Here is a 22,668-nt window from a genome sequence, read left to right on the forward strand (position 1 = left end):
TATTAACGTCGACCATCTTTCCTCCACATTTATACTTAAAAAGCGCTCAGTGGCAACAGCTCCCTTTTATACACAACTATCTTCTCGTTTTCTTACAGACTTCTATACCCCTTCCACAGACCAAAGCTGGGCGCGTTCCTTAGTGCGTTCCTCGATGCCTTCCGCTTTAGTTTAGCCGTGGTTAGCGCTCCCAAACTACTAAAGCTTAAGAGACAGGTTCATACCGAAATAAAAGTCCGCTAGGCCACACGCTATACCAAAGAATAATTTCGAAGGCCACATCCAAAAGATAGGCCACTTACTATACCGGCACCTATATTGCTTTAATAACATGGGAATGTTAACCACGGCCAAACTAAAGCGGAACGCACCCACCTCTGCCACAGACACCGATCCCGCGAGCGTGGGTGGTCTTTTTCTAGGTCGTCCATGCATAAGAGCTGACAACTGCTCATTGTCGTCTACCACTATTAAACGATGATAGAAGCATATATATTTTATTACAACACAGGCAACAGTCTAACATTTTTTCACTATATATATATATATATATATATATATATATATATATATATATATATATATATATATATATATGGGAGAGCCCGTTGCATAGCCTCTCCCCCCAAAAAAAAAAAAATACCCACCCGCAAAAATAAACAAGTAAATAGAAAACAAGAAAACGTAAAAAATATATACAATAAAAATATAGAACTAATAATGATAGTGATCATTATAACCATTCAACATTACACTTTATACCCCTATACTTTGTACAATAAAACTTACTTCATTTAATGTTCACACAAGGCTCAGCAGGAGAGATATACGTAGATGTTAAAAAGAAGTATGAACATTTAAGTTCCCCTTACGATATAAAAAGCCCCCCTCACCCACCACAACCACCACAATCACCACCACCAAAATCACCTCCACAACCACAAAAATCACCACCACAATCACCTCCACAACCACAAAAATCTCTACCACCACCACAATCACCACCACTACCACAATCACCACAACAACCACTACCATATTTCACGTCCTGGCCACAAGATTGCTGTGAGGGTAAGCTGCAACGAAATGGAAGAGAGGGTGGGGCCACCAGAGAGGATGTTCGACCAAGGCCACGCTGTGTCCTCGACTGTACCCACCCACGCAGAGGCAAAGAAAAGGGATCAGGAAGTGTAGCGAGGAGAGACGCACGGAAGACGGAGCCAAGGAGGATAGAGAAAAATCGAAAGGGAGATGGATCTTATAGGTAATTGTCATTTCTTACCGAAAAGAGCAACGTTGGGTGTGCGGGAAAGTTGGGATGATGGCGGCGACAGAACGAGGAAATGTATACCATTGATTTACGTACGTAGGCTTGGGGGAAGCTGATCACAGAGAAAAAAAAACACGTATTGACAAGATTCAATGAGATGAATACGAGGAAAAAAATAATTTTTTTTTTTAAAATGTATCGATTTTGATAAGAAATAAGGAAACACAAACAAAAATATGTACAACTCGATCGAGGCTGATCCCAGAAAAAAGTCTTGTATTGACAAGATTCAACGATGAGATTGATAAAAAGAAAAGGATCAAATCAATAAAAAATAAATAAAAAAGGTAAAATATGTCGTATCGACTTTGGTAAGAAATATGGAAACAAAACAAACAAAAATATGTACAACTCGATCGAGGCTTATCCCAGAAAAAAGTCTCGTGTTGACAAGATTCAACGACGAGATGAATCAAAAGAAAAGGATCAGATAAATAAGAAAAAGGGAAGAAATGTTGTATCGACTTTGGTAAAAAATATGGAAACAAAACAAACAAAAATATGTACAACTCGATCGAGGGAGTAGACTTACGAGGACGCGAGTCTCATTAAAGATACGGATGAAAGGAGCGGAACATTAATTAGAGAACGGGACCCCCCTCAATTAAGTGAATAAATGATTAACCGCGATTTTTTAAGAGCCAACGAAAAGAGCTCTTACCCAGTGCTATGAACAGTGAAAGAGCATGGGAACCAAGAGTTCTCTGAAGCCAAATAACACACACACACACACACACACACACACACGAGTTAATTCACTCGTCCTCGGAACTGCTCCCAGAGTAAAAACAAATCCTATAACTACGTTAGAAATAATCATTTATTCCCAGAATAATATTTTACCCAGAAAATTATAATACTCGAAAATAAATGGCAATAAAACAATAACAGAATGTAAAGAATACTTATTGCAATAAGTAGATAAAATTATTTGTGATAAAAAAATACTGTACTGTCAGTGGACTGGCGCTCACCACTTGTACATGCAAAAGCCGATTCATAGGCGCTCACAGATGCACTTGTAGCTTTCTTTTAAAAAATGAGTCGAGAGTTCTCTGCTTAGAAGCTTTTTTACGCTCTATAAATTTCTCTGTGACATGAATAAGCATTCGTTATTGTAGTTGAAACTCTTGCACTTTGTTCATAATCTGGATCTTGTGCTTGAACAGTTTTTAAAGCTTTATTCAAAAGTTTAAATCCTTCCGAGAGTCTTTTTCAACGCGAAACCGTTAGCGAGCGTTCCGTCAACTGGGTAATTTTTCTCTTCAGTTGTTGTCTGTTCTTGCACTGCAATGTCGTCTTCGTCTGTGAACTCGGCACGATGTGATTGAAGCAGCTCATCTACATCCTTTGCCAACATGTCGATATTAAATTATTTTACCAGGTTTACAATTTCCTCTTTTTCTTTTTGTACATTTTTTGTAGTGACTCGAAACCATCAAAATCACCAACAAATCTAGTTGTTGTTGTTTTGTTTTGTTTTGTTTTCAAACACCCTTCATATTCTTTTGAGTGATATTATTTAACGATTTTTTATGATTTTTACTGCAGTTATTTTTTCAGAGTTCCATTACAGTTTGTGACCCTTCTTTTTTCAGTATTTCAAATGTGTAACGCTCACAGATTTCAAATTTACACTTTTAACACTCTTGGAAAATGTTTGTATGGACCCGGGGATTTTGTAGCTTTAAGTCTATTTGATTACATCTTCCTTTCTGATACTAGGCTATTTGTCTCTTCCCTACTGAAGATTGGGTTGCAGTCAGGTACTATATCCTCATTTTTGTAAATACAGAGATAAAAAATATATATATTAAACGGCTCACTTTTTCCTGAATCTATCAGTCATTCCCGTCAGTTCACGTAGATTGCTATTTGTGGTGGAACTTCGTAGGTTGCTGAGAGGAGAGCTGATGTAGACATTTGCTGTATCTTTGTGGTCGGCTTTTCGTTGTTTCTGCCATTCATAATACCGTTATATCATGTTGACCGTGCAAGATAATCGTGTGTCAGTGTGTGCGTGTGTGTGTGTTTGCAAAAGGAATAGATACTGGGCCAGTAAAAAAAAAAAGGCGTCCCTTGATGATTATAGCCCTATTTCTGTAACACGGCTCTCGTTAATCGCCGCCATAAAATGCCAGTAATATGGAACGGCCAGGCTATGTTTACATTTTATGCATTCGATACAAAATAAAAATCACCTTTACGTGCATTCAGGACTTGTTTTCGCCCTAAGATTAACCCAGATATCTTTTAACCCTGCGGGTTCCCTGAAGTTTCCCTTAAAGTGAATAAAATCCTTTGCAAGAGCAGAATCTATAAAATAACACTGAACTCGAAAAGGTTAAGGGAGCAAAGGTGAAAGTCAGGAGGCGCCATGACACTTCAGCAAATGGAATGTGGACAGAATGTGAATCAGAAGCACAATGTCCGACTTTTTTCTTCATTCACCGCGACGAAAGTTAACAAACACCTGAAGTTAGCATATTAAACGTACCCTGTTATATACAAAGTAATGTATACAATTTCCAGATATATTACACAATGTGAATCAGAAGCACAATTTCCTACTTTTTTCTTCATTCATCGCGACGAAAGTAATCAAACACCTAGAGTTAGCATATTAAACGTACCCTGATATATACAATGTAATCTATACAATTTCCGGAGATATTCCTGTGTTTATCAGTCCTCTAGGAGTGGGAGGGGGAAGGAGGGGGGGGGATGGGGCTCTTCGTGGGTGGAGGAATTTGGAAGAGATAACCTCCGAATTCTCCCCCCCCCCCCATCACCCCTATCCTGGCAGGGACGCATTCCAACCGACCGCAGTCGGACGTGGAATAACTTCAGGAACGGGGGAAAAGTACTTCGAACTCATATAAAAGGCGATGCCATCAGCTTTTTGTCCACAGACAACCAGGGTCTCCGTTAGTCTTTTTACTTCTATCATATTCCATTTTCGGCTTTATCAAAGGGTTATAACTTATATTATGGTTCTACTTGATTTGTTAGATTATTCCTGATGATGTTTGTTTGTAGACGAAACGTTCAAATACAAGAAGAGTTACGGAGAATTCGTGTTTTTCCGCCTCCTAGAAATAATGATCATTAGACATAAAAAGAAAGTAAGAATGTGTAAAGTAAGATACAAAAATGCTGAACTAACATTTACCGTTAACGACACATATATACAGACACAAGTGGTTCGTGTGTGTGTACGAGTATATGCGTGTGTCCGCATGTGTACGTGTATGTGTGCGCACGTGTGTATGTGTGTATGCGCGTGTGGTGTGTGTGTGTGTGTGTGTGCGCGCGCGTGTGTGTGTGTGTATGTGTACAAGGACCACCGACTTATAAGATCCAAACTGAGACTAGATAAGCGCATTTTATCCCATCAGAACTAAGGCTGTGTGTGTGTGTGTGTGTGTGTGTGTGTGCGCGCGCGCGCGTGTATAGGTGCGTACGTGTGAGTGTGTATACGTGACCGTGCGTGTACGTGTGTATGTGTACATGTGCATTTACCTTCTCTCTATCTATACATCAAGGACTCCTTCCCCTTATAAGGGAAGATACAAACAAGGGAGCTATGCTCGTGGGTTCCCGTCTTTTTCTCCATCTATCATACTGCCTGTTAATTTTGTTTGTTTTTTAGTTGTGTGTGAGTATGTGTATGTGGACGTTCGTATGATTCACCACTGTCTTGGATCATGTGTTGGATTCGTGATCGACAGCTATTACCCTCTTCGATGAGAGAGATCTACATTGCCCGATGTACGAGTATGAGGTCTTACACATACACACATACGACTCCATGGCGCAGTGGTAGAGTCCGCGGCCGCCACTACGGCGGTCCGGGTTCGAACCCCGCCCAGGGCTGAAATAATTTCAGTATCGCTGCGCTACGAGTCGTTACTCCAACTCTCATGGGCGGGGAGTTGTGTGTAAGGTCATATACGAGCTCTGAACTCTCTTCCGGGAGGGAAATAGCTGTCGATCACGAGTCCAACACATGATCCAAGACCATGGTGAATCACACACACACACCAACTCTTTGACCAATGGGAGAGCAAAAACTACAGAGGGTCAAGAACGATACATAGACGAAATTTGCATACGATTCTGTGATGGCTCTAGGTAAAAGCTAATTCATAGCATCAAAAGAAACTCTTAAATTCATTTTTTTATATTCCTTTTTGTTGACTCATCTACACTTCGATTTTCACAAATGTTTAGCAGAGTTCCGGTAAATTTCCTCTTAAATATAATTTCCACACGGGTCGCCGATTTAATGAAGCGGCCTTGCTGTGTCTTGCGACACTGCTTCTGACCCAGGGCAGTGGACAAGATACAGGGATGACCCGTCATCCAGGAGGTGCCAAGATAAGAGGGAGGGTAGAGGGTGGAGGGGAGTGGAGTGTATTGGGAATGGAATGGGTGGGAATGATTTTTATGCCTTTGTTTTTTGGCTACCTCCCTTGTAAGGGGGAAAAAACCCTTGGTATATGTATGTATGTACAGCTGATATGCCTAATACCGTGTGTATTATGTTACTTCTTTCCGTAAATAAATTCAAGAACTCGCGAAAGTAATTTGATATTTTAATACCCGCCATAATTATAACAATTAGGAAAATTAATTCAGGTTAGAATTATTCCACACGTATGAATATTACGTTCTGAACAATCACATAAGTTTCATCAAATGTTTGACCGATTTAAAGCGAGAAATGATGGTTAATATTTATTTTACAATTTCGTTCAGTTGACGAAGCGCATTGCAGTATTATTATTTATTCATTTATTTATTTTATGGGTTAGAGCGTCGTTACTTGCGGCGAAGGTCGAGGGGGTGGCAGTTCGAATCCTGCCACTGGCGAAGTTGAACCAAGGACTTGATTTATTAAATTCCACGCTACAAAGTCTTCTGTGAGGGGTACCGTCCCAGCCTTCCGATAGGGGGGAGTTTTGTGACGTCAAATCATATCATAAAGACATAGTAGCAGCAGTGTTATGGAGGAGTTAGTACCATCATTCAAAATTGTATACACCTTGTCATTACTTTACATTTTATTGATGAAGATAATGTGACGCTGTACGTGGTACTTTACCAACAAGTAGATCACATGTGCGAGAAGAAAATATTCTCTTTGTGTTCTTTTGTTTGGTTAAACGAGTTCCCTCGGATTTCTACGCCCACCGTTTAGTCTAGCGGTTTTCTTCCGCAATTTTCACTTGTGGAGAACAAAAACAAACATGCACACAACGATACTGCTATTCAAACATAATTTCAGTTAGAAATCTTAATCTGAAAGCTCACTCTCAGTACATAATCAAGTCTATTTGAATTTTAACCATGTAATAATTACGTAAATATTGCTGACTATTATTTTCCACATATGAAACAGTTCTAAAAAGTAATGTTTATTGCACTCTGACAAATATACAGTACGTTTTTAGCAAGGAGAAACAATTGAGCTATAGTTTATCGTCTGCGGAATCAGTCTCGACTGTGATATGTTTCTGTAGTCCTTTCGAAACAAGTACATCCACTACTGCATACTCAGCCTCGTAGACCTCCAATTTTAAAATACATTACCCTTTCTGGTAATTTAGCATACAGGCTTCACCGCCTCAAGCTTTGGTGACAAGGCTGTGATGACGAGAACTAAGGCATAATCTTCCACCAAACATCTGGGGTGAAAATAAGTTCTTCGCCACCACATTCTTCATTAGTTGTATTTGGCACAAAAAAAAAAAAACGACAAGTTTCTTCTTGATTGAAATATCACAGGAATTCTATTACAAAGACTGTTTGACTGCGGTCTATCAATGACCGACAAGGTAAAACCCATTTAAACGTTTATAAGTAATGTAGAGATATCTATTTCTTCTACTGTATCGCCTAAAAGCCTTACTCTGCGGGCTCGTCTGACATGTAGAAGAGCATGTAGATAAAGTAACATGTTAAGTAGACGGCATGGTTGGTGAGTGACAGGCCTCTATTACCGTATCAACTGTGATTTACCCGGAAATATATTGATAAGATATGATTTGTGCTATCTCAATCACCAAGGAACAATTTCACCAATTCTGTCGAAACTATTGGTGAATATTGTAATATTGACAATAATGGACATATTTCCCGAGGAATATTATCATGAAACAATGAGAGAAATTCGCTAGTGACTGCGACATTAATCTGATCATTTTTATGACAGTCGCATGTAGGATTCGAACCTACTGCTTCAGCCATCGGTTAAGGCATTGTTGAAGCAGCAGGTTCGAATCCTACATGCGACTGTCATAAAAATGATCACGAAACAAGTTTAAGAAGTATACTGCGTTTGCAAACCGTTCCCTTTATTTACTTCTCACGTAGAAAGAGATAGTTCTGTCACACCCTATTAACACGTTCATTAAGAGAAAAAACAACCATTCAGAACACAAATTTATGATAGTTTTTTTTTACCAGTTAGTTTGCATCATTATGGGCAGAAATAAAAGAATATTTTGTTCAATGAAGACGAGGTTGGCAAATTTGTTTCCACTTACTTTTAGGTTAAATCTACATCCTGACTGGTTAAAGGATTACAAAGGCGGAGCATGCCGACAGGAGACCTTTTGGTCCATATCTAGGTCGGATGCGAAAAAAATCATAATAATAATAAAATAATAAATAAAAACTATAATAATGTAAATAACAAATAAAGTACATAAATAAATGCATAGGTATAGTTAAATAATAAACAAACAGGTAAATAGTAAATTATAATAAATTGACATATAACTATTAATAAATGAAAATCAAACAGACAAATGATAACAAAACAAAAACAAATAATATAAAATAAATCATAATCATTACAGCATCTTGCTTAGGCATTTATCTAAATGATTCTTAAAGCTTCGAACTGAACTACATTGTACTACCTGTGCAGGAAGTTTATTCCATTCATTAACTACACGATTGGCAAAGTTGTTTCTACCCTACTTCCAAATTGAATCTATTTCCGGACAGTTTGAGACCATTGTTTCTTGTCCGATTCTCATTCAATGTGAAAATTTTGTCACTTGATGTTGTCAATTCCCTTTAGAATTTTAAAGACCTGTATCAAGTCACCTCTGAGTCTACGCATTTTTAGGGAAAACAGATTCATATGTTTTAGTCGATTTTCGTACGATTTATTTTTGATATTTGGAATCAGTTTTGTGGCTCGCCGTTGTACTTTTTCCAGTCTGTCAATGTCTTTAATGAGATTCAGTGACCATACGGAAACAGCATATTCCAAATGTGGACGAACTAACGATTTATATAGCTTGTTAATGAGTGATGGACTTTTGAAATCAAAAGATCGCGCAATCAGTCCTAGAATCTTATTTGCTTTCTCAGAGGCTGAAATACACTGCTTGGATGATTTGAGGTCGTTACTGATAATTACGCCGAGATCTTTTTCACTATTCACTTCTGTTAACGAATTTCCAAATAACTTGTAATCGTACTTACTGTTATTTTTACCTATGTGCATTACCTTGCATTTACTTGTGTTAAATTTCATTAGCCACTTTTCAGACCATTGCTGTAATATATCTAAATCTTCTTGAATATCTAATTGGTTTAAGTGATCATTTGCCATTCCGCACAGTTTTGTATCATCAGCAAATTTGGAAACAGTAGATTTTAGTCCATGGTCTATATCATTTATATATACTATGAATAGAAGTGGCCCAAGAACGGAACCCTGAGAAACTCCACTTGTAACATTTTTCCATCTAGAAGTTTTTCCGTTTAAAACAACTCTCTGTTTTCGACCCTCAACCAATTACTAGTCCAACTTAATAGGCTACCACTTATTCCGTGTAAAGCTAATTTAGTAATTAGTCTTTCGTGTGGGACGGTATCAAAAGCTTTTGCAAAGTCTAGATATATTAAATCTATATTGTTTCTTTGGTCATAATTCGAGATAACTGTGTTGTAGAATTCGAGTAAGTTAGTCACGCAAGAACGTTTCCGTCTGAAACCATGCTGGCTATCATTTATCAAACGGTTACTTTCTAAATTATGTTCGATAGCATCTCTGATGATAGTTTCCATTATTTTTCCTACGATTGAAGTCAAACTTATAGGCCTTTAGTTATTTGGCTTCTTTTTATCACCTTTTTTGAATATGGGAGTAACGTTAGCTAGCTTCCATTCTCTTGGGACATCTCCGGATATGATGGATTTCTTGAAAATAATTTCTAATGGAACAACAATCTCATTTTTCATTTCCTTTAAGATTCTTGGATGCCAACCGTCAGGCCCTGGTGTTTTATTAACTTTGAGTTTATCTATACACCTTTTAATTTTTTCTTTTGTTATATTTACCGTAGTAAGTTAACCCTAGACTTTTCACATGTTTCAGTTTGGAGTTCACTTTGAGGTGTTTCGTTTACGAATACCGAGCTAAAATAATTGTTTAGGATATTACACATTCCTTCATTTGAATATTCAAGTTGACCGTCAGCAGATGATAATGGACCAATGTGATTCCTAACAACCTTTTTATCTCTAATGTAACTATAGAATTCTTTGGATTTATCAGCAATGTTAATTTCGTATTGTCTCTTTCTTTTTCTTATTGTCTTTTTTAAATCTCTCTGTACTGATACATAATTTTCATAGTCATTAGATGCACCCGAGCACTTATATTTCTTATAAGCCTGTCTCTTTTTAGCAATATTTTTTTTTCAATTTCTTTGTCGAGCCACTTTGGGTGAGCCTGATTTGGGGGACGTCTGTCCTTAAAAGGAATATAAGTATGAATCATCTTAGTGAGCGTATTTTGAAATATTTCCCAAATCTGATCTACAGGTCTTTCGTTTAGTTTTGCCTCCCAATCTGTAAGCTGAAGCTCCTGACGTAGTCCTATGAACTGAGCTTTACTGAAATCGGGTATTTTAGAAACACAAGTATCTATTCTAAAAAAATTTTAGGAGTTTGAATCTAAGTTGTGATCGCTATTTGCAACAGTTTCACCGTTGGGACCGTTATATTTCGTTTTGTGGGTATTTAGCGTGAAAATGTCAGTTTTGATGTTATAAATTCTTTTTCAAATCTTAGATTTTTACCTGTTTTCGGAGAAAGAATAGGCGATTTTTAAGTTTTTGTTGCATATATTCTGTAATAGTTTTGCAATTCGCGGCTTGAATGAGAGCTGGTGATCACACAGAAACACCGCATTGTAATTTATCTAATTGGCTAACGATAGACTATTAAAGTCAAAAGGTCTCCCAACCCAGTATCCTATTTGCTTTCTCAAAGGTAGAAAATACGATACTTCAATGATTTAGTCCGTTAATGATAATTATACCCAAAGCTTTTTCATTCTACTTTGGTTAGAGTTTTTCCAAACAACTTGTAGTCATGATATAACTTTACATAGTATAATCTTACATTTACCTGGGTTAAATTTCATTACCCAGTTTTGAGGCCACTATACTAGATTGCCTAAATATTTTGTATTCACTTCGTCCGAGAGATCATGTGTTATCCCGCATAAGTTAATGCCATCAGTGAATTCAGCAGAAATCAGTTGATGACGTAATGTCAGTTATAATATTCTGATTATCGTTTATTAACGGGTTAACATATCGTATCCACTCGTAACGTACGAAAAATTAAGACAATTCTGGAAGATTAAGATGTACTTAGAAAAAAGTTTCTTAATCATGAATAAAGTTTACAACAAGCAACGATCCAGTACTTCCGAAGGGAGTGGGTGGAAGTGAGAGTTGGTCGTTTGATTGAACGATTTGTCAGCAATGCAGTAATCGACAGCGACAAGATCTGGGATTTGGTTCTTGTCCATTTCCTTTTTTCAACCATTGCCAGGTTTTAACTATGACGATGGACGAACGGTCCACTGATGATCCAAATCTTCCCTTTCTTTCCGTTGGCGTTTCTTCTCGAAGAAAACAAAGAATAGACGACATTTTCATCCTTCGTTATTTAGTCAAGTCCTGATTTACTTTACCTTGAGTTATACACTCCTTCCTACTTCTTCAAATACTTAAAAGATTATATTCATTTACTGTTTAATTTCGTATGTATTTTGAGAATTTTTTCGCGCCGTTCCTGACACACCCCCACTCCCATCCCCCACCCCCACGTACCCACTACTCTAGATTATCAGACCACATGCCATCGATGGACCCAGCTGATTGATGAACAGGAAACCTGCGCTCTAAAACATCTTAACAGATATATGAACGAGATGTGAAAGCATACATATCCTCCAGACGCAGTGGAATGAAGACATGTAGTTATGACCAAGATCTAGATCTTGGTAATGACAACGAATTATACCATTCCTCTGGACAGTGAAACTACTCGACATATTGAAACTCCTACCGCTCTCACGTTTCTTTTCTTCTTTGTTATATTAATTTTTTGAATAACTGAAAGGATGTACAAGGTGACAGAATCGTTTGGTTTATACATTTCACGACCACGCTAACACAGTCTTCGTACGTGAACGGTGTCTGCCTGGCTGCAGACTGTACATCACGCCGGCCGGCCGGCCGCCCGGGCGGGACGAGGCAGCCGACCACCACACGCACTGTACGTAGCGGCGAGACGTCGCATCCTCTCCACGCCGGTTGCTGCACCATGACAGCAGGAATGGCCAAAAATATTCACATGAAGGTCGGCTCCCTTTCGACGGCACAGCACGACGAGCGGTGCGCCACGGCAGAAGACAGTCTCGTGTTTCCACCAAAAAGCGTTGGGGGTGGGGGACTTTAGGGAGGTTATAGTACGTGAGCCAGATGGGCTACAGTAGGTAAGCCAGGTGGGTTATAGTACGTGAGCCAGGTAGGTGACAGTAGGTAAGGCAGATAGGTTGCAGTAGGTAATACAGGTAGGTTACATTAAGTCGATAGGTTACAGTAGGTAAGCCAGATGGGTTAAAGTAGGTGAACCAGGTGGGTTACAGTAGGTAATATAGGTAGGTTACAGTAGGTAAGCCAGGTGGGTTACAGTAGGTAAGCCAGGTGGGTTACAGTAGGTAAGCCAGGTGGGTTACAGAGGGTAAGCCAGGTGGGTTACAGAGGGTAAGCCAGGTGGCTTACAGTAGGTAAGCCAGGTGGGTTAGACTGACTAGGTAGGTTAGTTTAGGTTAGATTTGGCTGCGTTAGGTTGGTTAGGTTAGCTTTGGCTGTGTTAGATTGGTTAGGTTAAACATAGCTAGTCTGGGGTAGCCATCATGGCATAAAGTTTCCTTTAAACTAAACAGAATCGTTCTCTGGTGTTGACCCGAACGAAATCCTGAAATGTACTGAAATCGACACTAGGGCATATGGCGTCAAGGGTAGATGAAGATAGTCGCATTGAGTGTTGCTTAACCTTTTGTGACATGGATATTCCTCTAAGCTAAAAAAAAAAAAAAAAAAACGCTCTGTAGGTGCTAGCTTGAACCATATCCTGAAAATGAGTCTACTTCGACAATGTAACTGAAAAAAAAAAACGTCACATGGCACATTTGACACCATCTCTTTCCTCACCGACCTCGTTGACTCTTCCAATTGATGATGTAATAGGCGAGTGATAGATTAATTATCAGAGTGCACAAGCTGTCACACCTGACCCTTCTTCCTTGGTTACAATTTCCACCAACCATCATTACTGTGGTTAAAGCCCCATAACATTACTACCAACTTCCAGTCTTTCCTCTGTACTCCTTAAAATATATAACCCACTTCTTTTATACTCTCTTGTATGTCCACCAAGCCTTTGCGAATGTACAGCTGCCTCCATATACAAGGACTACAAGTCGTAGATTTGCGACGTGAACGAGCCTTTTACGACATCGTAGGCATTCCTGTCGTAAGTGGTCGATGTAAAGATATAGGCTTGGTACAACATCGCGGAAGACACCAATGTATTACTTATAAGTGAGGCCAACCCTACACAGTGGTCATCAGTGGCAATCTTAACCCGAGTTCAGTGGTTGTAAATCGCAAAGAATATTAAATGGCGAATCCTTTCTGAAGTGAATCATCACTATTTATCTTTCTTTCCTCTTCAAAGAAAACATGACACATCGTTTTATTAGTCTAGGCAAATTTTGTTTCACTTGTACACAGAAAAACAGGTCTGTTCTCTACAGTCAAGTCCCAATTTCGTATCTAATCTAGCACCTTTAAGGTTAGTTCATCTATATTCTAGTACATGAGCTTTAGTGCCCTATTTGTTTCGAATATCTTTGCAAACACTTTCCTCCCTTTACGTAATATCACTCCACAGCGCGCTAGCTCCCTCGTTCTTTTAAGCAACAACCTACTTCCTTCTTCGAAATATGGGGTCGTGCTTCTTTCCTTGTACATGGCCATGCTGTTGACTTTGTGCTATTTGTCATATACCTTTCAAATATATCTATTTCTGACTTTATTTCATCGTTGTATCTTTGGATGGCTTCTCAGCCCTCTCTCTCTCTCTCTGTCTCCCTCTCTTCCTTCTCTCACTCCCTCTCCCCCTCTCTCTTTTAACCGAGCACGGTAGGATACCAACCTATTTTATATTTATTTTTAAATCTTCGATTCATCTTTCCTTACGTATATGAACCCTGTCAGTTAGAAGCAGGCGTAAACTAGACAGTCGTGACTTGTTCTTCTAAGGAAAAAAATATAAGTGATCAAAATTCGTATTAGAGAGGAAACTTCCAATCACAGAGGAATGCTAGAATCACGAAAACATGCAGTTAGTATTCTATACGGAGCCTTTCTCCCCGTACAATTCACTGATCATCAACGGGGAACATCCGCTGAGGAACACGCCGACGTTTCCCCCACTGCCTACCCGAGCAAGCTTCCATCCCGACGCCCTTCCCATCCCGGAGAGTTCTTGGCAGGACTGGCCGTTTTGTCCCAGCAACAAGTTCTCCTACGTCTCCTCAATCATATATTGTCTCTTGTGGAGATAACCCTGTAAGAGGGAACATCATCCGGGAAGCGTGGTACACGACAATTCACCAATTATCCCGACACGTGGTTTTGTGACCCATAGAAGAGATGGAGGGCCACTGACTCCCAAGAAGTTCGTTTACCCTTTGGATAGTCTTGTATTTGAGAACCCAACACACCTCCTCACTGGCAAGAAGCCAGCTGGGTTTATTCCTCGACAAGACAACCATGCTGCAGGTAGTACTGGGTTACAGGGCACCAGTAGGACAATGGGGGCTCTTGTAGTACAAGATAAAGCTCATATCCTCCCTTATATCGTCGTTGGAGCACGTCTTTTCAGCTCTCGTTTTCTTTCATCATTGTGACGTCATCGGCTCCGCCTCCCTCTCGTCGTCTCGTTCCCTCTGGTTTCCTCTTCACAGTGCTCTCTGCCAAATTATGATCCGAATGGCCTTCTTCCACACTCACATCACCACCGTACCTCTCCTCTCTCGACCGTGTGGTTTTAACTTGAATGCATAAAATGATAAATAAACGGATGAATAAATGAATAATTGAATAAACAATTGAATGAATAACTGAATAAATAAATTAATAAAATATATAAACAAGCGAGTAAACAAACTAAGAAACAACCAAACAGATAAACAAACAAGTTGGTAAATAAACAAGTAAACAAAATGAATAAACGTATGAATAAAAAAGTAGGCATATAAATACATATATTCATAAACAAATAAGATTAATGAAATAATAGATGAATATAGATAGATAAATATAAACCAATAAATAAATTAAACAAGCCATGGAGCTGAATTGATGATTACCAACCGCTACGATGAAAAACTAACTTTGTGATCTTTAGTGTCGATGTCAAATCACACCAGAGAAAGAAGAGAAGTTCAAATCTCCTCATCTACTATTTATACGAATCTGCATTTGTGCACCAACCATCTCATGCACAAACTTGGCCGACTTGGTTTGCAATATATAACATCCTAGATTTAATCGAGGCAGGCAGTAACCGTCTCGCAACTGAGGGGTGCCACGGAAATTGATGAGAGAAAAATGTGTCACCCAGTACGGAAGGGGTCGAGTCGTCCGCATGGCAGCCACAAAACCATAAACGCTTACAAGTTCCCGCCAACAACAGTTTGCTTTTTTTACGCATTTGTCATGAGTAAGCAACACTAAAACCCCATGTTCCCATTTGTCATTTTATTTATTCATAGCCAAATTTATGACAATTATTTAAGAGAAAATTTAGCAGAATTAAAAAACGTTGCTGGTGAAAACTTGTAAACAGTTCCGGTTTTGTAGACGACATGACGACGATTGCGAAGGAGCTTTGTACGTCATAAAACTCGTTTATATTCTGCCAAAACAGATTAATATACAAAACCATGTCACGGGGTCAGAACGAGTTGATCAAGATAGTGTTATCCTCTTTATGAGCCAAACTTCAGTTGAATCAGATGCTTCTTTCATGCTGTGCACGATAAAATCTGCCAAGTCTGCAATCGGTCTCAACTCCATTCATTGTCTAAACCAAACGAGGTTCTTTTTTTTTTTTCTCCCACATCGTATTGGCGGATATTTCTCCTCTAAATGGATTACCATACTAGGCTTCCACGCGCCTCACCAGCGTCGACAGTTGAGAGTTCGTTTGAATAAAAACGATTTTTTTTTACAATATTTTATTTTTCTATTCTCCAAATATCTAATTAACTTTCAGTCATATATAGCAAAGTTGAATGATGAACTAAGAAATATACGAATGTTAAATATACTGTTGAAATATTCTAAGAGAAATTATAGGTATTAAATGTATTTCTATATAAAGTAGTTCCTTCAGATTTAAACTGTTTCGTACAAAAACTGTGCTGATGCAACAACAACGACGAAAGGTATGTTTGCATATTGTGCGATATTACAAGTCAGGTTCTGGTGCCAGCAAGAATATATTCTGGAAAAGAATATTAAGCAGTAAAACGTGGTGCGTGATGTATACAATTGCCAAACATGGAGCGGTATGCATATGCAAAACCATCCATGGGGCAAAAAATACCTTAAAGAAGGCCAATCAGGACCAGATGAAAGGTCAGATTACATTGAAGCAGGTGCAGTAAAAATCACAGGCGGTGTCTGAGAGCATCATGGGTGCATAACGACTGATAAAATAAACAAATAAATAACGAACGGCGAAAGCAAGTGCGACCTCAGCATCAGCATGCAGACGACTACGACTGTACATCAGGGTGGCCATACGCTTACAGACACCAAAGACTAACACGTGACACGAACTACTTGATGAATTTAAAGACACCACGTACCAACACTGAGGATCTCCTTTGTCGCGGTACCTACAGGAGGAAAGGGAAACATCAATAACGTAAACAAGGAAACAACCCCACCTTCCCTTCCCCTCCTCTCTCTCTACTCTCTCTCTCTCCCTCTCTCCCCATCGCCCTCTCTCGCTCTCCCTCGCTCCTCCCCCTCTCTCTCTCCCTCCCTCTCCCTCCATCTCTCTCTCTCTCTCCCCATCGCCCTCTCTCGCTCTCCCTCGCTCCTCCCCACCTCTCTCTCTCTCTTTCTGCCCCTCGCCCTCTCTCTCTCTCTCTCTCCCACTCCCTCTCTCTCTCTCTCTTTCTGCCCCTCGCCCTCTCTCTCTCTCCCCCACTCCCTCTCCCTTTCTCTCTCAAACACACACGCGCGCGTGCATGGAACCCACACCTAAAACGAGGACTCAGCCGTGGCAGAAATAACCCAAAACGATATTACCGAACGGACTATGAGTCTGAAGAGACCCATAGGAGGAGACTGAAGAAACTATCGTTCTTATCATTTGAAGAACGAAAAGGAAGAAGTAAGGAAAGAGAAACCAATTAACAGGCATGGATTGCTGTGCACACGCAATGGGACAGAGCCGAAACTCTTAAAAACAGAAAACCCTGGGAACTCATCTCCGGGTTCCGATCTCATCCACTTTGTCTCGCTGATGGGTTCAACCATGGGGAAAGATTGTCCGTAATTATGATAAGTGTGATATACTCGTGCATATGCTCTAGTGCACATGTACTTCACAGTGTGTGCGTGGAACTCATCTAACGATGCCTAGTGCAGGAAATCTGTAGCTCAACGTCCTTGGCTGTGGGAAGCATCAACACAAACTAATATTCTGTGATCACGTGATCGGAAGACACGGAGGCAAGACGGTTTGTTTTTGCCCGTCAAGGAAGGAAGTGACCGCTCAAATGGACTAATGTGAATGGAGGGCGAGATTTGTGTGTGTCATGTTGCTAACTCACGGATCTCCAGTCAAGAAAGGTTATAGTCTTCAGTGACATGCCAGATAATTGAACTCGAGATTCAGTATTGACCCTCACCGAGGCATGGTTGTAACAACACATTCTCTTACACACACACACACCTCGTGGCGCAGTGGTTAGAGTTCCCGGCCGCCACTACGGAGGTCCGGGTTTGTGTCCCGCCCAGGGCTGAAATAATTTCAGTATCTGCGCTGCGATTCGTTACTCCAACTCTCGTGGGCGGGGAGTTGTGTGTGTGTGCGTGCGTGTAAGGTCACAGCATTACCCATAGATCGGTCATATACGAGCTCTAGGCTCTTCCGGGAGGGTAGTAGCTGTCAATCACGAGTCTAACACGTGATCCAAAGACTATAGAGTGAATCACACACACACACACACACACACATTAAGGCAGAACAGGAACGTGGACATAGTGTCTCCGTGTATTACATCCTCAGACAGATTAATCGAGACAGAAGTGTCGTGGATATATACAAGGACAAAAGGGGAGATGTTTGTAGGAAAATTATACGATGACCCTACCTAACCCAACTTGACCTGCTCTCACTTTACCTGACCTCAACTCAGTTAATCTGGCGGAAGTTTCCTGACAGTTAATTTGGTCAGCAGGTTGTTACACTTAAAATAGCCCATAACCCATATTTACATTGCATGTATATGTTCCTAAGATCAAACATAAGTCAATCACATTGCTCTCATGTAAACATTTTGACTTGATTAATACTTGAGCTCATGCCCGATCAATATGGTGATGGAAATGTGCTTTATATTGGAATACTGAATTGTTCTCTTGGGTAATCTTTACACTATATACGTGCAGAGAATACCAAGTTTCTGTGTTTTTATCAGACTTCCTATATGTGATTTTTTCCATTTCTTTAAAAAATACAACACGTTTGTCATTTGATGGGCAAATCTGGATGAGAGTTCTCTACATGATGTGTCTAAACATTACACTTTCATCCAATTTCCTTATAACATTTGCAATTCTAATTAGATTAACATGGGGAGGAGAGGGCAAGTATCCTTTCGTTATTCTGAATTTTAAGTTTTTCATTTTCTAATTCATACCAAAGTTTCTTTTAATTTTTACGACTGAAGTTTTGTCCATTTTAAATTATTTGCTTAAGAGGAATTTGATCGAAATATGTTTGATCTCAGACACGCATATATTAAATGTAAATACAAGTTACGGGCCTTTTAGAATGGGGCAGACTGTTGACTGAATCAATTGCCAGGAAACTTTCGCTAGGTTAACCTAGTTAAGGTCAGATCAGGTCAGATAGGGCCAGGACACCTCATTGTACCTGTATTTCCCCTTTCTTACACGTATATAAACACAAGACTTGTGTTCTGTTATTCTGTCTAACGATGTAATACCTGAAGGTACTTATGTCTTCAATTTCATATTCTCGTGTGGTAATTTTGCATACATGTTTTACGATGATGTGAAAATTTTGCGCTCGTACACACACACACACGCACGCACACATTCGTATATATATAGAAAATATATATACGCATATACATGCCTACACATACATGTACATGTGCGTATTCATATGTATATACATATACACCTATACGCAGTATACATCTGCTCTGTTCAAGCGAGAAAGAACACAGAATTTGGTGCAATATGCCTCGCCAAGGCAAGGGTACCACTGCATGTCTGCTGGCTGCATTCTATCGACCCTGCAAGACGTAGACATGACTGCGTGCGGCCTTGACACCGTCGCTGGTGGAGTCCCGATTACAGCGGTGATCTTGTGCAGCAGAAACTATAGATCTAAAAGAAAATCAGGAATGCAGAGAGAGTAGTAAGAAAATTAAGACTCGTCCAAATTACTATGTGCGTTGGATGTCTAGCGCAATAGTATATTATCCTGTCAAAAATCCTCTAAAGATTTAGAAGAGTCAGACAAGATAAATACAAAATAACCAGAAAAGCGTCATTTGCGAAACTGCAGAGACAACCACAGAAAGTTCGTGAGCAGATGGGTATTCCGTAATCTTGTTACGGAAATACATAGAGAAGTTAAAACTGTAGGGCTCTATTTTGAATGCTGAGTTTCATCACTCTTCCTTGTTGAACATAGGCAAGCTTCCATCACGAATGGCAAGAAGAACATTGACAGAGGTGGAACAGTTTGCCTTGGCATGGAGTCGGCAGGGAAGCACAAATTTCAAGAATGACAGAAAGAAATCGATTCAATTCGTAAGCCTTCTCACTGTCAAGGTCAAAAAAATGTTTCAAAAAATCACCCGTGGAAGAAATGTCAGCTAGATCAGAGGGAGTTGATAAGAGCAGAAAAGCAGTTGGAAATTATATTTATTGTGGTGATTTAATAAAATATCTAGGTCTGCTATGATAAAGGTGCATGGTGAAGATATGAAATGTTCTGTTTATCACATTTAACAAAATGGCGTTGCTTTGCAAAAGAAGCGTAATTCGATAAAGACCAAAAATATTTCAGCCTGGTATCAAATAGATCAAAGATTTTAAATGTGGCTGTTGCATAATCCTCACCGAAATCATATAAGAAAAACTCCTTGATAAAGGAGGGAAAGCAAAATAATTGTTCTTATACCGTGTACTTCGGCATCAGGCAAAAACAATTCAACACACGCAGCTGAAAATAATTTGCGAATCAGCAGTTCGGCATAAACAGACGAAATTTTCTTATTCTTTTAAGTGGTGTGTGAGTCAGTGATTGCACGTTCTTAACTGATATTTAAAAAGATTTGTGCATTCAAAAATTCACTTGATTATGTATGACACACAACAGTGGTCAAAACATCAGTGGAATATACAGATAAAGCTTCATGCATAAAACCCTTCTGTGATGGTAACGAAGTAACGAGTTTACATTCTCATGGTGTATCATCGAACATGGTGCCTCTTCATCAAAACAGAACCAGTTTATATGGAAGACAATTAAGCTTAGATAACTTACCTGGTTCATCACCATTGCCTGGCAGCGTGTAATAGAAAAAAACATTCGTTATTTTCCGTAAGTTCACATGGAATTAGCAACGACATGGTAAATATTACTAATAAGAAGACATTGAGTAGAACTGAGGACATGATCCTACCACAGCATAAACTTCCAAAGATGCGTGTTCGCGTGTTTTCCATAATATTACAGTGCGAATTGCAGATTGTGCAATTCAATGTAACACACACACACACACACATACACACACACACATACATACATAACATACACACACACACACACACACACATATATATATATATATATATATATATATATATATATATATATATATATATATATATATATATATATATATATATGGAACTAAACTCTCCTACTGATATTCGAACCCTCGCCTGAGCGGCTTGTTTATTATAAGACGAAGGCCACTCAGACGAAGGTTCGAATACCGGTAGGAGAGTTTAATTCCATGTCATAATGACACCCACCCACACCCATATATATATAATACACATACACTATACCGGTAGGAGAGTTTAATTCCATGTCATAATGACACACACCCACACCCATATATATAATACACATACACACTGCATTTAATAATTTACTTATTTGAAACCAAAGCTATGTAACCTGACAGTGATGATACTGCAGGGGGGACGTCGGTGAGTATCAGCTCCCCGCAACCAATTTACAAAGCCATCCAAGAGCCTGGCATTCGTTCCCCGGACCGGGCTAAAGATCTCTCTTGATCAAGAGCGACTCTTTTTCCCTCCCACTTTCACATATGGATATAAGCATAGGGAAGACTGCAAGAGACCATATGGCCTCTACTAGGTAGTTCCATGTCCATTACCACTCATCGTGCCTATCCATAAGGTTACCTCTTAAAACAAATTATTTCAGCGCTGAATACTTGGTTACTAAGTCTTTTCAATTCAATAAACTAGTTCTTGCCTTTTTCCTTCTTAAATGTAAATTGTTCCAGTTGAAATCCATTACTACGAGCTCTGGTCTGCTGATTTAGTATAAAGTTGACAGTCGGCAACCGCTCCTCTCCTCTTAGCTCCTGTTCACATTAGCGAATTGAACCGCGCGGAAACCGCATAGTCAAGGAAAAAGTGGGCGGTTGTGTGTGAACGTCTCCACTGACTTGCATTGTCACTGAAACCGCTAATGTGAACAGTGTCTTACAGAAACAGACCTATACTTGCATAACATGTAGTGGACTAGCACAGGAACATACGTGAATTTTTTACTAAAAATAAATAGATAAATGAAAATAAACAAATAAATAAATAAAAAGATAAATAAAACTAAATAAATAAAACTAAATAAATAGATAGATAAATTAAATCAAGGGAGCAGTAACTGTCGTCGTCTCTCTTATTTTCCAGCCGGCCTGAGTACAAAGCAAAACAAATCTTGCTTTCGCATTTCTCTATCTTAACTCATCGACATTTACTAAAAAAAACAGATGAGAAATATGATCACGCTATACATCTCCATTTTGGGAGAAAGGTGATGATAGTTAGATAAAACAATGCAAAAAACAAAAGCAGGGTAATCATAACAAGAAATAAAATAAACTAAAGTTCAAGGCAATATACGATAAAAATATAAACAAAAGGTCGTCTTCCTACGCAGAGCGACAGACAAGTGGGACAAATTACCACACACACACACGCACACACACACACACACACACGCACACACACACACACACACACACACACACACACACACACACAGAGAGAGAGAGTGGTGGGTGGAGAAGCATGTAGGAAACTAAAAAGGGTGAGACTGCAGACGACATAGACAAGACAAAAGAAGGGCGAAATAAACAGACTGCGGATGTAATTAAACCCTACACCATAAAAAAAATCTTAAAATGAGACATGGTGACTATAGAGATAAATAAATGGTAAAGAAAATCAGATAGAATTAAAGAAAACGAATTGAAGTGCCATGGTTGGGGCGGATGAGGGGGGGCAAATACAAAGAAAATGATAAGAAGACATAAGAGCAAAAACAAAATATGTCAGCTTACATCTGCCAGATCACTACACTATCCACCTCCACGTGCGGCTCTTTTGTTAATGGCA

General features: G+C 39.3%; 1 protein-coding gene across 23 annotated transcripts in view; it reads right to left on the reverse strand.

Moving 5' to 3' along the window:
- Unc-115a (actin binding LIM protein Uncoordinated 115a) overlaps positions 1 to 22,668 on the reverse strand; it is a 247,252-nt gene that overhangs the window by 159,765 nt on the left and 64,819 nt on the right. For 18 of the 23 annotated variants that reach the window (XR_012966886.1, XR_012966885.1, XR_012966887.1 and 15 more), the window contains exons 2-3: positions 20,555 to 20,572; positions 16,602 to 16,631 (exon numbers count right to left, since the gene is read on the reverse strand). The exons of 2 other annotated variants lie outside the window; for them this stretch is intronic. Coding sequence is in view for 16 of the 21 variants with exons in the window: in XM_076193014.1 (XP_076049129.1) it covers positions 16,602 to 16,631; positions 20,555 to 20,572 (48 nt within the window). In the remaining 5 variants the exon portion in view is untranslated. The remainder of the gene's footprint in view (positions 1 to 16,601; positions 16,632 to 20,554; positions 20,573 to 22,668) is intronic. 3 more of the 23 variants (XM_076193009.1, XM_076193020.1, XM_076193010.1) reach the window with 2 other exon arrangements.

This window comes from Oratosquilla oratoria, chromosome 11 (genome assembly GCF_046742065.1).
Source record: "Oratosquilla oratoria isolate Oo_2021 chromosome 11, ASM4674206v1, whole genome shotgun sequence".
NCBI lineage: Eukaryota > Metazoa > Arthropoda > Malacostraca > Stomatopoda > Squillidae > Oratosquilla > Oratosquilla oratoria.